General features: G+C 44.4%; 1 protein-coding gene and 1 long non-coding RNA gene across 3 annotated transcripts in view; one reads left to right on the top strand and one right to left on the bottom strand.

The window, feature by feature from the left end:
- Window positions 1-17,859, bottom strand: part of KCNMB2 (potassium calcium-activated channel subfamily M regulatory beta subunit 2) — a 198,116-nt gene that overhangs the window by 11,835 nt on the left and 168,422 nt on the right. The window contains 4 exon segments of the mRNA XM_025425654.3: window positions 1,200-1,385; window positions 1,387-1,396; window positions 3,901-4,071; window positions 16,324-16,446. Of these exon segments, the coding sequence (XP_025281439.1) occupies window positions 1,200-1,385; window positions 1,387-1,396; window positions 3,901-4,071; window positions 16,324-16,379 (423 nt within the window). The 5' untranslated portion in view covers window positions 16,380-16,446.
- LOC112646000 (uncharacterized) overlaps window positions 1-17,859 on the top strand; it is a 101,729-nt gene that overhangs the window by 42,483 nt on the left and 41,387 nt on the right. The window lies entirely within an intron of this gene.

Below are 17,859 nucleotides of genomic sequence, written 5' to 3'. Positions count from 1 at the left end.
CAGACCACCTGCCCACCCCGGGCCTGCTCAGCGCTGGCCGCCTGCCGAGTGTCCCCGGCGCCCAGTGTCCCAGGTCGGCTTCGAGGTGAAGCTCTGGCATCTGGAAAGCAAGATGTGGGGGAGCCACGCTCCGTGTCTGCAGAACACGGTGAGGATCGGGGTCCCCGGGGCGGCGGCGACGAGCGGAGATCAGGGCACCTTCCCACGGGGTCCCTGGCACGGCCATTGCCTCAGACGGACCTGGGGGGCTTCCTTCAAGCTGTGACCGACACGCGAGGGGAGTTCCCTCCTCTGCGTCACTGGGTCACAAGGCAAATGCCATGTCGTAGCATCTTGTCGCCCCGCCGCTGCGCTTCTTCCACGCATGTAACCTGCATCGTGCAGGCGCTGATGATCGTGGTGAGAGGAAATTCTTACGAAGACGAGAGGTGCTCTCGAGGGTCGTAGCCTCGTGACGACGGCCGGCGGCCCCAGGGGCAGCACCAGGCTGTCGGGGCACCTCCGTCGCTACCCCACGTCGCAAGCTCCAGAGACTTACCTGCCAACCGCCGCCGCCGCAGCCTGGCTCTGCCGGGGCCACCGGTCAGCCGGGCCCCGACCGCAAGGCCCGCAGCTCTTGCCAGTGTTCGCTGAGCGTCCAGCCCGTGGCTGTGAACGTCGCAGTTCCGGACAACCGCGCTCCCCTGAGCATAGCGTGTGTCCAGGGGACACAGGCGCGCGCGGCGGACCAGGCCTGCGGCCGCCCGGGCCAGCACCATGCTCTGCTCTGCACCTGCCCACGCGCCTCAGCGCGCAGGGACCTCGAAGCACCTTGGAGACGAGGAAGCTGAAGCCCAGAGGTCAGGGCCCCGCGGCCCCGGCGCTGAGACACGGTGATGAGGAAGCAGGGAGGTGTCCAAAAGCCTCAGCCCGGTGCTCTCAGGTGTACGACGCATACCTGGGGGCTTGTATGACCTGCACAAGCTGCTCACTGGCTTGGAAGCCTCTGGGTCTGCACCACAGGTGTTTACGCTTCTGGATGGAGGTGCAGGGCCAGCCCGCCCCACACCCCGGGGGACGACCTGCCTAGGACATGCGACATGTGCACAGAGTGAGGCCTCCCTGGGGCGAGGCCAGCAGCCCACGCGGGTGGGGCGGGTCGGGCGCAGGTGTGCTGGTGGGGGGGTGGGGGTGGGCGCAGGTGCGCCTGGGCAGCCTACCTTCTGGTTGACCTTCATGGTCTCCTCCGTGTGGTAGAGAAGGAGCCTTTCACCCGATGACGTGAGGTTGACGTGCACCTGCAGGCAGGGGTACTGCGAGAGCTTCCAGCAGTCGGGCCCGCAGCTGAAGGAGCAGTTGAACGTGTCGGTGATGGTGGCGTTGAGCAGGGTGCACTGCGACTCCTCAGGTCCACACGCTGCGGAGACGAGACACGCGGGTCTGAGGCCGCCCCCCCCCCCCCACGCTCCCCGACCGGCCAAGCGACCCATGTGTCCCAGGTTGTGCCTTCGGGTACAGCAGCTTTGGGCGGGGCAGCTTGGGGTGGATAGCGGCGACCCCGGCAGGTGGGCCATGGGCCTGGGGCCACGCAGAGGTCTGAGCTGCACCTGCTACCAGGGGCTGCTATGCTAAGTCACCTGCGACCTTACAAGCTGCCCTTCGCTCTGCTGCAGCTCCCTACACCCATCCAGGCCTCCCCCACCCGTCCCGGCCTTCCCACGCCCGTCTGGGTCTCCCCACGCCCGTCAGGCCTCCCACACCTATCTGGGCCTCCTACACCCATCCAGGCCTCCTACACCTGTCCAGGCCGCTGACGGCCGGGGGGCCGGGGGCCAGAGCCGAGGGGCCCTGACAGGTGCAGGTGGTGACTCGCTTCCCCACGCCTCCCACGGGGCAGTGAGGGGCCGTCGCCCTTCCCTGGGCCGAAAGCGGTGGCCCGAACGCCTGTCCTCCCTGTCGCTGCACCATAGACACTCCTCGACTTTGCAAGTCGGGCGTTAATTTTCTTAAAAGGTGAGGGTCAGAGCTCGGGAAAGGCCAGGGCCGGGCCGGTGGGGACAGCCGCGCTGACCACCCTGCAGCTTGGGCGGGCTCCTCGGCCACTGGCCCCCCTGCCCCGCACCCGATGGCCTGCGCCAGGGCCCCAGGACCTCAACCCCCGGGACCTCGACCCTTGGGACCTCGACTGGAAAGACTGAAAAAGACCCAACCGACCCCCAGCGGCCCACTGGCCGGTTTTTCGTTCCAAGATACTTGTAATTTTATGATCAAGGATAATCTTGATCAAGTAATCAAGTAATGATTACAAAGAGATGCACGCGCGACAAAGTGTCACTTGCGGGTCAAGCCCATCACCGTGTTCTCTGTGCTACCGACGTGCCCTCCTGCGGCATCGGGTCGGCCTCCCTCTGCGGCCCAGCTGCACCCGCGGAGGATGCCGGCCCCAACCCTCTGGGGTGGCAAAGTGTTCTCCGGGGCCCGGATGGTCGGGTGTCGCTTACACAGAGGGGACAAGTCCTAGATGGTTCTGAGCAGACGTGAGCATCTGCACGCGGCTTCGGAGCCGGTGAGCACGCAGGCCCGAGGCACCAGCGCTTGGTCGCCGAGGAGCGCGGCCCACGGCCCAGCCCACCGAGCCAGCGGCCACAGATGGGAAAGCTGGGGCCTTGGTTCTAGCAAATTACTGTATTTCTGCTGGATTTTGCTTCTAAAATGAAAGTATTAGTTTAGGTGGAGAAATGAACGCCACACAATGGTTCGATTCTCTTTCAGACCGGAGTCTCAACTTCTCATTTGAAAGGGCCTCGTTCCCTAAGCCGAGCCACCGGGCCACGTTCCCGCTAGTGAGGCCGGGTCGGGCCCCCCTGCTCGGAGTCCGGCTCCGGGCGCGGTCAGCTCGGGGGCGATACCGTCACGGTTCTGGTATTTAACTGCCTCCCTATTTGGTGATCTTAGGGCAAATAGCAAAATGGAAAGGGCTCAGACTCTGCCGTGGTTGAAAGCTGATGCACAGCAGTGTTTCCCGGTCTTGATAACACACTCAGGTCCCCGGGGGCGGGGACTTTGAAAGATGCTGGCAACCGGGTCCCACTGCAGACCCTCAAACCCGACCTTCTGGGGGTCAATGGTGGGGGGCCCCGGGCATCAGTATTTTTTAACGATTCTCAGGAACTGTAAACGTGCAGTAGAGAACCACCAATATGTGGGGTGATGAAGAGGGCCGTGGGCAGGAAAGGAACGATGCTGGACAACAGCGGTGACAAGGGACAAGAAGAGGGACTTGAGTGGGGAAGGAGTGGGGTGAATGAGTGGGGTGTGGGTTTGAATCTTATCTCCACCATATGCTACAGGTGTGTGATATTAGGCAAATCATCACTACCTTGAGCCTCAGTGTTGCCATTTTTATAATGAGTATACTCATCTCCTACTTCTCTTCTGAAGTATCTCCGTGAGCATTGAGCAAGTCACGTATGGAAGGTCCCTGCGCACAGTAGGCAGCATATATGCAGAACTACTTTCATCATTAGTATTCAATGACATTATTAAAAATATTATGTGCCAGGCACCGTTCAAAGTCCTTATTGGGGGATCCCTGGGTGGTGCAGCGGTTTGGCTCCTGCCTTTGGCCCAGGCCATGATCCTGGAGACCCGGGATCGAATCCCACATCGGGCTCCCGGTGCATGGAGCCTGCTTCTCCCTCTGCCTGTGTCTCTGCCTCTCTCTCTCTCTCTCTCTCTGTGACTATCATAAATAAATAAATAAATAAATAAATAAATAAATAAATAAATATTAAAAAAAAAAAAAAAAAAACAAAGTCCTTATTGGGAAAGAAGGTGGAGGAAGAGGACCTTAGGGCCGATAAGCTACGGGAGAGGAAGGAGAAGACCAGGGGCCGCGTCCCAACCACCCAAAGGCATTACCTCTGCATGTACGAGCGCAGGAGAGTGATTCCCAGCAGAAAGTACATCATGATGGAGCAGACCATCATGGCCAGTCCCAGGAGAATGGCCCGGTCCTCTCCTGCCTTCAGTGCTGTGACGGTTTTCCTTTTGTCCAGGAGGTCGTGGTCCCTGATTTTTTGGTAAATATTTCTGAGGTTGAAAATAATACAGTCTTACATGAAGTTCACAGTAAATCAGCACCTCCCGAAAGAGCGGCAAGTCTCTGCCCGAGCCTTCCTCAGACAGAGGTGCCTAGACGAGCCCTCAACCGACCCCGGTGCGGTCAGATCCCAGCCCGCGACTGACAGCTGCCCCCCAACACACGCAACGCACCACCTCTGAGCAGAGACAAGCCGCCCTGCTTTGCTTGGGGCCCGTGTCTAATTGGAAATACTTTTCCTTCTCTTAAATCTGAGGAAAGAAAGCACTCCCTTCAACCCTTAAAATATTGCTTTGGATTTGCCATTTAACCTCCAGCTGGTCATCATTGATCTTTTTATACTCTCTGAATACCTAATGGAGCATTAGTTCATATAAATGGCGCTAGACATCAGAAATCCATCAACTTAATACCTGATTTCCCTTCAGTAGCAGTAGACAGAGGTTATTTTGGTTGACATTTTTCTCATGCTCAGGGTTGCTTAGGGCTCTGCTGGCTTGAGGGTTATAAGCAATGTGAAAATGTGGGCGGGTGACACAGCCTTTTTCCTTATAGGTGTAAACACTTGAGTGAATTTCAAAAAATGTCAGTCAGGGCCAGACTCCATAACTTTGGATAATTTGATTAATATTTTTTTATTTTATTTTAGAGCAGAAACATAAAGTAAGAAAGAACATGAGACTTGACCAAAATGACTCCTGAGTTCCCTGCTTAATACCTTGTGATCAATGCAAATTCCTCAGCCTTTCCGATTCTCAGTTTCCTGCCCAGTAGGAATAATGTTTAACTGCACTGTAATGGTTAAACAAGATGACATAAGTAAATTATCCAGAATGACTGACATGAAGTGTTAAACAAATGTTCCCGTTAGAAAATGGGGTAGGAATAAGTTAATCGGAGAAGGACAAACATTATACGGTCTCATTCATTTGGGGAATATAAAAAATGATGAAAGGGAATAAAGGGGAAAGGAGAAAAAATGAGTGGGAAATATCAGAAAGGGAGACAGAACATGAGAGACTCCTAACTCTGGGAAACGAACTAGGGGTGGGGGAAGGGAAGGATGGTGGGGGGTGGGGGTGACTGGGTGACGGGCACTGAGGGGGGGACTGGATGGGATGAGCACTGGGTGTTATTCTATATGTTGGCAAATTGAACACTAATAAAAAATAAATTTATAAATAAATAAAAATAAAAGAAAGAAAGAAAATGAGGTAGGGAGCTACAGCTCCATGACAGGAGTGTCAAAATATTCTAAAATTGCTACAATTTTCCAAAGAATTTCTAAAGGACAGAATGGCATGGAAATGAATAATGTAGAAAGCTTATGAGTGGAAGACTGGATTTGAAAGAAGATCTGGAGGAGAGGACAGAAAAGAAGAGCTTGCTGGGGGGGCCTGGATGCTTGGGGAGACACTTGAGAAGTGTGGGATTTGGGAAAGCAGATGACCAGGGAGGGAGCAGCTCACAACCTCCTGCGGTTTCTATTTTGAGAAGGGAGCTTTGGGTTGTAGGGGTCCAGGAGCAGGGGAGTCGCTGGCCTTCGGGGCCTGGGAACTGAGAGAAAGACAAATAGAAGCTGAAAATGGAGGAAGAAACTCTTCTACTCCGTTTTTTAGCTTTAGGCAAGAAGCCCAAATACACAGGAATTACTTGAGATTTGCCTTTAAAATTTCTATCACTAGTCATTCTTGTTGCTTGAAAAAGGAACCAGAGTAGAATCCAGAATGGGACTTTGCAGGGGAGGGAAGAAGAGCCTGCTGTTTGTACAATCGTGTGTATATCCAGGGCCTCTGTTGAGCCGTGTGCTCCGGGACGGGACGGCCTCCTGGAGCTAAGCAGGAGCCTAGGAGCCGTGCTTCTGTGGCCGCGTCCTTTCTAGCTCCTCCCGGCCCTGCCTCCCTGCTGCTCGCTATCCTCAATGCCAGAAGCCCGAGTCCCTATCTTTCACTATTCTCTTGTTCCCGAGCCCAGGTTCTCCAGACAGGGGGGCTCTGCTCTGCTTTTAACTTCTGTAGAGAGGCCACTACCCACCCTCTAAGTTTTTCCATTCGTTTCCTGAGATTTCCTTTGGAAAATGTAAGATTTATAGCAAAGCTCTTTAGGCTTGACTCTTTATTAACTTGAATTAAAAAAACAAAAAAAGCAAAAAAGCTGTGCCCCTTAGCTGCTAAAGCCAGTAGTAGGCAGGAAGAGCCGGGCTCGGTCTCCGACTGACTTCAAAGAGCTGTTGTAAAAAGTAATGTGATGTTACTAGGCTATTATTTATCAAAGTGTATTTAATTCTGACGGCTGCCTCTGAGATTTGCATTTCCTGCAGATGGAAGCCAGCAAAGAGAGAGCAGTAGTCTCACAGTTCCGGAGGATTAGGCTGTCGCTCCACATCATTTATGTCGGTCTACACTCATGAAAGATGCAGTGTAATCAGTCAGTTATGTCACCAGGACAAGAAGCATATAAAAACGATTCAAATGAGGAATTTAAAAACAAATCACAATTTGGAAGTAGTTAACAAACGTTCTTCGCATGCTCTGGAATTTTTAGAGAAGAAGGAAAATGATTGGTTTCCACACAGGCCGAAGGCATCTAGGAAATCAGGATATTACTCAGCAAAAAGAGTGGATGAGTGGGGTGGGACATACCCATGAAATTCATCAATAAATTATTAGGATTGAGTTCACGGATAAATTAAGGAGTGGATGATTGGTAAGAACAAAGAGCTCAGGTTAAGTCTACGAACTTACCTTGAGTGCTGGTAACCTCTGATTCCTGGGGATAGGGCCTGTGCCCAAGACGGACATAAAAATAAATATCGACATGGGGTAGGGAATTCAATGACGGAGTGACTCACAGAGTGAGTACAAAAGAGAAGTGACCTCCCAGCCTGAGAGCAGGACAGGAAGCAATGGGGCATTGAGGTTAGGGAAGGCTTTCCGGAGGTAATGCCCGGAGCAGAGTCTTCAAGGTGGAAGCAGCGATGAGATGGGGACTCAAGTGTCCTTCAGACAGAAGGACTCACGTGAAAGAAGGGATGAAGATTTGCAACAGTATGATGACCGTCAGAAACTACAGACATTTCAATATCACTGGATTGAGTGTGGGGCAGGGGGAGGGGGGCAGATGACTCTGGAAAGGAAGTAGGTCATGAAAGGTTCTGTAAGTCATTGTTAAGGGCTTGGCCTTTATCCTGAGGTTAACAGGAGGCTGTCAGAGAGTGACACAATCAGAACCGAGTTGCAGAATGATCACTCGGGCTGCAGCGTGGAGATTAGGTTAGAAACGGGACGAGACAAATCAGAAAGAGTTAGGAAATTGTTACTGTAGTGTTGGCAGAGGATGATGAGGCCTGGATGTAGGATTGAGGTAGGATAGTTGGAGAGAAAAGGATGTATGGAGAAATATGTGGAGATAAAACTTTAGGGTTTGGTGATTGATAGAACGTAGAGGATGATGAGGTCAGAAGGATGTAGTTTAGATTTATGCCCAAGTACTTGGCTTGGATCACTGGGGAAATGGTAGAAAGTGTTAAACCTGGGATTCTTATGTCCTTACTCTTCAGGGTTTCCAAGAAGGGACTTTTGCTGCTCCGGCTAAGAAGGGAGAGGCTGATGGTGCCTCACAAGCATAGCGTCCTGAGCTCGGGTGAAGGAGTGAAGTGTGTAGATCTTCCTCCTTAGTCTTCCCTATTTAAATTCAGCAGATTATGGGCAGCCGAATTATGGGTGGCTTGGTGGTTTAGCGCCGCCTTTAGTCCAGGGCCTGATCCTGGAGGCCTGGGATCAAGTCCCACAGTGGGCTCCCTGCATGGAGCCTGCTTCTCCCTCTGCCTGTGTCTCTGCCTCTCTGTGTGTCTCTCATGAATAAATAAATAAAATCTTAATAAATAAATAAATTCGGCAGATTAGCGGTAGTAAACCAACCCAGGGCTATGCTTTATAAGCATGAAGGTGGTGTAGGTGTGCCCAGCTGAAGGCCATAACTTGATTTCAGTGGCAAGGATAAAGGGTCCTATAACAGACTGAAGTGAGTTTCTGATGAGCAAACAATTGAGAAAGAGAAGAGTATCTAGGCAAGATGTGAGAGAATAGGAGTAGTTGAGTATGGTTGGATTCTAGGATCTGGATCAGCAGGCAGCAAGCTGGTGAGATACACAGGGGCCAGATAAAGGATCTTGTGTGTCTTCTGAAGTTAGAGGAACCATGAAATTTAAGGACTGAAGTTCTATAATCACATTTGTACTTTAGAAAGTACATGAGAACTCACTCATGTTAGTGTGGCTGGTTGTTTAGAAAAGTTTATGTCTGGAGATAGAGGCGGATTCTGAAACTCCCGGTGTTTCATGTGTTTAATAAAGAGGAGTAGAAAAAAAAAGCAGTGGCAGGGGAGATGAAAATTTAGATCTAAGCATCATTTGTGTTCGGAACAAGTAACACTGTGGGCTTTAATGAGACTCTCTTATCAGAGGAACAAAAGGCAGCGAGAGTGCTAGGGCACAGAATGGGCAGGAAGATAGGTCGGCCAGTGGTCCTGGAACTGTGGGATTGGTGAGAGGGCCCGGGGCATGTAGGAAAGAGAAGTAGGGATGATATGAATAAAATTAAAGAATTCTGTAAATCTGAAGTTACTTGGAGGAGATGCTCACATGATACTTAACATATTGAATATTTGTATTTATGCCATTTTGGCCTAACGAATACTGAGCTGCTTAAGAGTTAGAGCCAGACCACATTCATCCTTGTAGGCTCAGCTCAGTCTCTTGCGTTTGTTAGGGTCACAAAATATGTTCCTTTTGCGTGGGCTAGAAATGGCTACGGTGTGCTTAGGTTGTGAGGTAGCCAGTGTAAGGAGGCTAAGTGGCCAAGTGAAACCAAGTAAGTCAGAGAACCTAGGTGGCAACAAGCTCCTGGTATTTTTTCCCTATCAGTCCCCAGTGGACTCTACCACTAACAAATTTACTAATCTTTCCAGAATAACTTCAAGCTTTCCTGGCACTAGGAAGTCTCATTTCTAGACTTCAAGGAAAAGAGTCTTCTGTGAGGTCCTTTGGGGGTGAATCTGTGGGGCAGTGGATGGCTGAGTGCAGCTGAGCAGAGTGCCTAGACATTTCTGCTCCAGGAACGCTGAGCCTGCTCCCTCACACGGCAGAGCTGGGAGTGGCGCTGATTCAAGTAGCCATTGTTCTGCCTTTTGTCCAAAGCCTTCCACGTTTTTGAGATGTGCTTCTTCTTAAAGTTCCAGATTTCATGTTTTTAAAATTTTTTCCCCATGAATTAGTAGGCGTATTTTTATACAGTCCATTTTGATTAATCTAATTATTATTCTTTTTCCAGTCTTTTAAAGTATACATACCATTGGGTGAAATGTGCTTTGAATTTGAGAACAAATGACAGTCACATTTAATATAGTCATGGATATGAGAAGTTTTGTCCATGAACCTAATATTATTATAAACTTATTAATCTACAAGACTCCTGAGGAAGTCTTGTAAGATTGTTTTATGAATAATAGACAAAGGATGAGAGCAAAATTATGGAAACAGAAGTAGGAGTTAGTTCTTTTTTAGTCCTGCCTTTAACTTACCAGATTATACAATTTCCCAGTGATGTCTTAATTTATAATTTTTATTTGTTTTTTGCCTGATCTACCAGCATGTTAGAATTGATAGAAAGTTCTTAGTGAAAAATATAGAAGGAAAGAGAAAATTATGTGAATCGTTTAGATAAGTTAGGGTATCCTTATAACCTATAGCACCTTTGAGAAGTATTATCTTTATATTGACCATATCATTTGGCTCTAGTGTGATAATGGTATAAAAACAAGTAACAAAAAGTAACTAGAATGGCTGTATATATGGAAATAAAAATTGAGTTCCAAAGAACTCATAGGTCATAGAATAAGACATGATAAATTAGGACCTATTTAGGACTGAATGATAATAAAAACACTATAGGGTGACTAATGGGATGTGACTAAAGCAATACATAGTTAGACATGTACAATATTAGATGCTTGTATAGATAAGAAAGGAGCCTGAAAATTAATATGTTAGGCATCTAACTTAGGGAGTTATAAAAAGGTGAAGAGAATATATTAAAAGAAAATGTGAGAGGGAAATAATAAAAGATAGAAGATAAATTATATTCAAGGATCAATGAATTCAAAATTCATTTTTTGAAAAAACTAATGGAATAGGCAAATCTCTGACAAGATTGATTAAGAATAAAGTAGAGAAAGGCCAGATAAATATTAAGAAAAAACCATAAATACACATACAGCATGGATTAGAAAGATAATAGAGGATACTTAAAGCAACTTAAAAGCAAAAGAGTTGAGAACTTTGAAATAGGTGATTTATTCAAATATACAACAAATTCTTATAAACACATGATTTACTGAAACTGATTCAGAAATAACTAGAAAATCTAAACAGTTCTAAATTATTAAAAAAATTAGACTCATAAACTTAAAATATCTTTATAATGGAAATACCGGGCTCTGATGTTTTATAGGTGAGTTCTACCTATATTATACAAATCATTCTGGAGTATAGAAAAAGATAGAATGCTATCCAACCTATTAATGAGGTTAGCAAATTTTGATTCTGAAAGCATATCAGACAACATAAAAAGGGGAATTATGGGCCAATTTCATTCATAAACATAAATGCAAAAATTTAAAAAACAAGTTGACTCACTAAATCTAGGAGTACATAAAAGTGAAAACACATCATGACCAATTTGGGATTATCCCAGGAATATAATAATGTTGGTCATCATTTGACTATCTATTGATGTTACAGATTAGATAAACATATTAAAGGGTTACCATCATATGAAGAGAAAAATAACATCCATTAATGATGAAAACCTTTATGGAATTAGAAATAGATGGGAACATTCTTAATGTGATGAATAATGTAGAGGAAACACATATAGTAAACCTGATATTTAATAGTGAAATGTTTAAAGGATCCTCTTTATGAACAGGAACAAAGTAAAGATGTTCACTATTATCTGTTTTATTTAATATATGGCATGATATAATATGGCAAGAAAAATAAATAAATGGTATATTTACTGATAAAAAAGAAGCAAAATGTATTATTCACTAATGATATGACTATGGAGAACATATAAAAGAATCTATAGATACATTGCTAAAATTAACTAGAAAATTAGCATAGTTGAAACAAAAGTTGATATACCATTTCCCTTTCCATATGCCTATAAAAGGATACAATTTAACATTAAAAATAAAAATATTTAGGAATAAATTTAATAAACTATATGCAAATTCTCTTTAGAGAAATTGTAAAAGTTCATTGAGAGATATTAGGGAAGACAAATCAATGTAGAGATTAATTATATTCAGAGAGAGATTTGATGACAGAAGGATGCAAATTTTCCACAAGTTAATGAATAGATTTCATAAAATTCCATTAAAATTTCAAGAAATTCCATAAAAATTCCAAGCAGGGAAGGTATGACTTGACAAGCTGATTCTAAGATTTAAATGGAAGTACAACCATCTAAGGATAGCAAATACACTCTTGATGACAAAAGAACAGGCGTGTGAATTGTCCTGTTAGATATCAAGATTATCACAATGATAAAGTTCGTGAGCTCAAGCGTGGTGCCTGTGTGAGGTAGACAAAGTTGCCCAGTGAAACAAAATGGAGATCCAGAAACATATCCATGCATATGTGGAAGCCTAATAAATGACACCTGTGTGCCTTGAGATCCTTGGGGAAGGATATCCTATCTAATAAAAGGTGCTGGGTCAATTGGTTCTCCATAGAGGAAAAAAAATTGGATGCCTACGTCACAAAACTCAAAAGTCAACTCTGGATGATTAAAGACCTAATTGTGAAAGACAAATGTACAAAATATGAAAGAGACTGCAAAGAGTAGGAAGGGATTTCAAAATATTTTTATTTTTTTTTTTTTTATTTTTTTTTTTTTTCAAAATATTTTTAAAAAATCACTTAGAACACATTAAAACAAGAACGTATGTTTATGAAAAGAAATCATAAAGAAAGTGAAAACAAGCATCAAACTGGGAGAAGCTACTTGCACACAATAAACAAAGGGTTCATATAAATTTTTACAAAGAATTCAATGAATTCTATGAATTCAATGAATTCTATGAATATTGATTCTATGAATCAAAAAGAAAAAGGAAAAAATTGACTACATATTTGAACAGGCACTTCACAGAAAAGAACAAGAGAAATAGGCTAAGTCTTATTAGTAATCTGAGAAATGAGAATTGAAAGCACAGTTCCCTCTGGATTAATGAAATTGAGAATCTGAAAACCCCAGCAACGTTGCAGAGCAATGCAGTCACATCGACGGCAGCTTTGGAAGCAATGGCATTACCCGATAGAGTGGAAGCTGTGCATACTTTTGAACCGAATATTCCCAAGTTAGGCACATATCCCAAGAAATATTTGTACCAAGTATGCAAGGAGATATGGACAAGAGGGACCTAGCAGCATCGTTGGCACAAAAAGAACTAGAAATGATGCAAATGTCTAGTAGCGATAGACTGGATGGATAAATGGTAGACGACTAATAGGCTACACAGCAGAGAAAAGGAGTTCCACTACTCACATCAGCATCGACAGGTTATAGAAACACAGCGTTTGGTGAAAAAAAGTCAGTTGCAGAATAATTCATAAGCCGTGATTCCCCTTTATAGTCTCCAAACATTCAGAAGTAAACAGTATATGGTTTAAAGATTCAAATGTGATCAACTCATGAAGAAAAAGCAAGGGAGTGATAAACAGAAAATTCAGAAAGATGGTTATCTCTGGATAGGGTCTGGGATAGGGAAGAGGGTGCTATTAGGGCAGCATCCGAAGGGCTTAAAAAATTCTGATTGCTTTATATTTTTAGCGTCAATGAAGAGTACGCAGAGGCTTATTATATCATCATCCTCTGTGTGTTCACACGATAGAAAGTCCTTTATATCAGCTCACTATTTAACAAAAACAATCCAGAGAATATTTGATAAAAACTCAGCCGTAATGTCCTCAGCCATTAAACTGTCTCTTTAAATTCTGAATTAGTTATTGTCGATGCTGTTTTATTTTGCCACCTGCAATTTGGGGATTAAACTAAGCTCACCTAACAAAGAAGTTTGTTCAGAGATGAAACAGTATTTCTTCCTACTGCTCGTGTGTGGAATGGAGGATAAGCATAGAAATCAGTGTTTTGCATCTAGTGGGTCAGAACAAGGACTGGTTTTGAATTCCACGAATGAATAAAAAAAAATGTAAAATTGACTTCAATTTCCCTTGAGCCAGAAGATGTTTGGCTTCAGAATGTTTGGTGGACTTTTCCTTCCACTTGTATGCTCTGCCTGTCTGTAGCTGTTTCCTGACGAGCCCCAGGGAAGCCAGGGTCCCGACAGCTTGGCTGTGCTCCCGAGGTGTTTTGGAGGAGCTTAGGACGCCGGCTGCCCTGCCTCGGGGACTGCTGCAGAAGCACAGCTGGAGAAGCAGACACACAGAGGCCAGGTTTGCAGAATAAGAAAGTGAAGGTGGAGGAACTACTGGCAGATCCGGGCAGTGCTGCCAGACAACCTAGTTATTTTATTTCCAAATAATTAACTTGAGGACCTTAATTATCTAGATTCATTATCAGCCATCATCACCTTCATTATCACCATGATTACTGCCACTAAGAGCATCCTCAGCAGAGGAATAGACACTGTTCCAAGTCACTTTTAAAACCTGATCCTATTGCACAAGCGTCTGACGAAGCAAAGACGCTTGTGCAGCAAAGACGAAGGTGCGGCCAAGGGGAGGGTCCAGACAAATGAACCAACGCCACACCGAGGGTACCGCCTTAGTAGCAGATTCTGTGGCTGCATTCGTTGGCTGTTTTCCGTCTGTCTTTGACTTTCAAGGTTAAAGCCAAGCAGATTGATTTCGTAGACCCTGGCATTTCTACACCATAAATATAGCTTCCTGAAAATCATTTCTCGTAGTTAATATTTTAATTATTTTAAATCTCAGAGTTATTGAAATCATAATTTGAAAATTAAAAAATGAAAGCAGTCATTTAAGAGTTTCATATCACTGTAATAGTGTGGAATATGAGGCTAAATACTGGCTCCCTTTAGCTGCACAAACATTGCCACTATACCATATCCACACATTTACTACCTCCTTTGATATGCAATTTTGAGCTGTAAGTTAACACAATCTCTCCCTGGCAGCTTGGCCTTTGACGGCTGCTTCGAGGGTCTCGTGTCTGAAAGAGCCTGTGTAAGGTATGGATGGGATGCGGGAGAGAGAATATGATCTTGAGTCCAGATTCGATTCCATCACTGACTGGCTACTTGTTGGACCCTTGGAAGTTCTTTGAAATCTCTAAGCTTCAGCTTCCACATCTACAAAATGGACCCAGTAATCTCTATCTTATAAATTCAGGGAACAGTTTAGGTAAAACATATACAGTAATTGCTTCTTAGGTGTTAATCTTTTTGTAAAAGAAAAAAATATGTAAATATACCAAAATATACTTAATTATTCAGAGAGGATAAATAGAAAGTGAAATAAATCACACTTCACCTGCTCTGATGAAGCCTTCAAGTCTCAGACAGGCTAGCCATTGAAAATCACGACATTGCTGTCAGGCAACAAAATCTCTGCCACTTTTCACCATCACTGTCAGTGGGCTATTTATTTATTTTTTTAAATTTAGGAAATGAGATTACATGCAAAATATGGAATTTTCAAATGGCATACCAAGTTTTGGTCTTAGGGTAAAGATGTTGCTGGAAGATTATTCACTTACTTGGCTTGAAAGCATATGAAAAATAACTTGATTAAACGTTGGAAAAAGCATGTGGAAATCTTGAGATGAACAAAGATACAGAATTTTCAGTTGATTTTCTTCTGCGGCGATGAGCACTAGGACTTTGTTCAAATGCTAGTTGCCTTCTGGGCTGTAATTTTACTTAAACATCATATCGTTATTTTCCCCATAATTAAGATGGTATACATATTACAAAGGATTTGGAAAATGGAGAAGTGAAAACATGTTTTTCCTTTCAGGCCTTTTCCTATGTATATATATATTTTTGTGGCTGCAATCGTAGTTTGTAATTTTTCAACTTGATTTTTCAGTTAATATTTTGTCAAAGCATTTTTAAGTGCTAAGTGATATATTACATTCTATGATTTATTTAACAGATTTTCCATTATGAATACTGAAGTTGCTTCCAAGGTTTTTGCTGCAATATATAGTTACTGTGAAGAACAATTTTGCTTTCAAAATTATTCAAAGGATTTCCTCTATAGGGTAAAATAGACTTTAAAAGGAAAAATAAAACCACCAGTTCTCAAAAGTGCATTCAAGTAAACCCCCCTCAGGTCCTTCCTTGTGCCCAGCCCCATTTATCAAGTCTGGTTTTATCAGATTCTGCAGGCAGGTGAGCCCCACTTAAGTTGCAATATTGCAATATGCTGGTATAAGTAGTGGGGTTTTACACTTCACCAAACCTAAGAGATAGTGTAAGGGCAATGAGAAAAGAGAGAAGCAGAAGAAAACAAATGGAAAGAAAACACATATTTAAAAATGGCCAAAGAATTTTATGAATGGATTTACTCCCTCAACCCAAGTTGGGGTGCTGGACTGAGCTGTGTAATTGCCATTTTGTCTTTTATTAATATTGGCTTTGCTTTTCAATCTTCCTTCTCATTCCTCTCCTACCCCAGGCTACTCTCCTAGGGACCTTGAGGGCTCCATGGACTTGACCATCGTCATCTCATCCCCTCGTGGTTTCTGCTTTCCTTCCCTCCCATAAGTCCTTGAAATGTAATTTTCATCATTTTGGATCAGTATTTATGGAGCGTTGTGTGCCAGGTACCGTGGGGGGTGCTGGAGATTCAATGGAGAGCAAACCACAAGATTTGTGCTGGTCAAGAGGGTGGCGGGAGGCTCTGACTGAGTGGACACCTGAAAGCAGAGCCGGAGCTAGCCAAGTGATGAGGGGGTACACGCGTGCACGGGCCGAGGGCGTTTCTGACAGGGAGCAGCCTTTGCAAAACCGCACAGAGAGTGCAAGGGGGGAGGTGAAAGGTCAGGAAGCCCACTCCGAGGATGGAGAGCCTGCCCCACATCAACACTTGTGGAACACAGTGCTCAGGTGCCTCATGCTCTCTTACTGGCATGGCCCCGGGTAGTCGGGTTAAGTGATTCTGAGAAGCCCCCAGAGTCCCAGTGATTTACCTTTTCTCATCATGTCTGTAAGATGAAGAGGTCCGGCCGCTGGTCCATATAAACATCTTAGAGGATGTTGGTCCAGGGGCTCCTTTCCTTATGGTGGAAGTCCTGGAGGAATGGCGAAAAGACCTAGAAGGGGAACAAACACACTGAAGTTACCACCACCTGAAGTTTGGGACTCTGTGTCCGCTCCAGTGGACTGACGCTGCTACAGGGCCAGGGTTTGTGGCTCAGGGCAGTGTTCTCAGCCCCGGCTGCATGTTAAAATCAACCGGGAATCTCAAACACCATGCAGGCCTAGTCCCTTCCTCAGAAATGCACGTTCAACTTTTACAACAGCCCCTCATCGTCTCTAATGCACTGCCAGGGCTGAGAGCCCCTGCCATGGGAAGCGTGGCTTTCTAATCCATGTCAGCATCGTATTCCTTCCCCACTAATCTAATTTTGGTTGTTTCCACACTCTGTAGTACACTGTACTTTTCCAAAATTTTGGTTCAGATTTAGATACTAAAATTCTCTTTCTCTTTTCCTATTCAAACTGTTTTCCTTGATGCTGGCAGATGTGACATATGGGTGACAAAACATCTTTTTATTTATTTTTTTATTTTTTATTTACTATTATTTATTTATTTATTTATTTATTTATTTATTTATTTATTTTTATTTTTTTGACAAAACATCTTTTAAATATGCTGGGCTGTTGCCAAAGCTGTGGGTTCATTCTGTGGCAGTCGAGTCTCTGAGAAATTCACAGAAGCAGAACAGACACCCTCTGGCTCCTGGAGGCTGGGTTTATAGGATCCAGAGTCAGGATGTTAGAGGAACGTTGTGTTCTCCTGGATAGGATTTGGCTTACGGATTATGTTGTTTCATCTCCAAGCAAAGCACTAAAAGAAGTTAGCTCTTATTATTTATTTTCTATGTAATAGTCATTTTCTAGAGATTTAGAAATATGAAATATCATAGAAATCATAACCACATATAAAAGTTAAAATAACATTGGGATCCCTGGGTGGCGCAGCGGTTTGGCGCCTGCCTTTGGCCCAGGGCGCGATCCTGGAGACCTGGGATCGAATCCCACGTCGGGCTCCCGGTGCATGGAGCCTGCTTCTCCCTCTGCCTCTCTCTCTCTCTCTCTCTCTGTGACTATCATAAATAAATAAAGAAAAAATATTTAAAAAAAAAAAGTTAAAATAACATTGAGTTAATAGAACAAAATAAGGAAAGTGGTTTCTTCATGACGTACAATCATGTGTGGCTTTCCTTCTGGTTGAATGCTATATTAATGGAACACGTGAGACTGGAAATATTGACTATTATATGATCTATTAGCTATTTGTATATATTATTTATGCCTATATCATGAGATGTATATGCATATGTTTACGTTGTACTTATATTACGAAAAATGTAAGGTGGATGGTGCTATTATTTCCAGATTGCAAATGATGCTTCACTTGAGATATCTGTTCAGATTTAGAAAAAGTGAAGCCATGCTTCAAAACCAATGTCTGATTGGTTTTGAATCCAATTCTCATGCTC

This window comes from Canis lupus, chromosome 34, assembly GCF_003254725.2.
Source record: "Canis lupus dingo isolate Sandy chromosome 34, ASM325472v2, whole genome shotgun sequence".
NCBI classification, from domain to species: Eukaryota; Metazoa; Chordata; class Mammalia; order Carnivora; family Canidae; genus Canis; species Canis lupus.
Note: the sequence above shows the minus strand (reverse complement) of the source record. Positions and strands in the feature narration are given on the sequence as shown.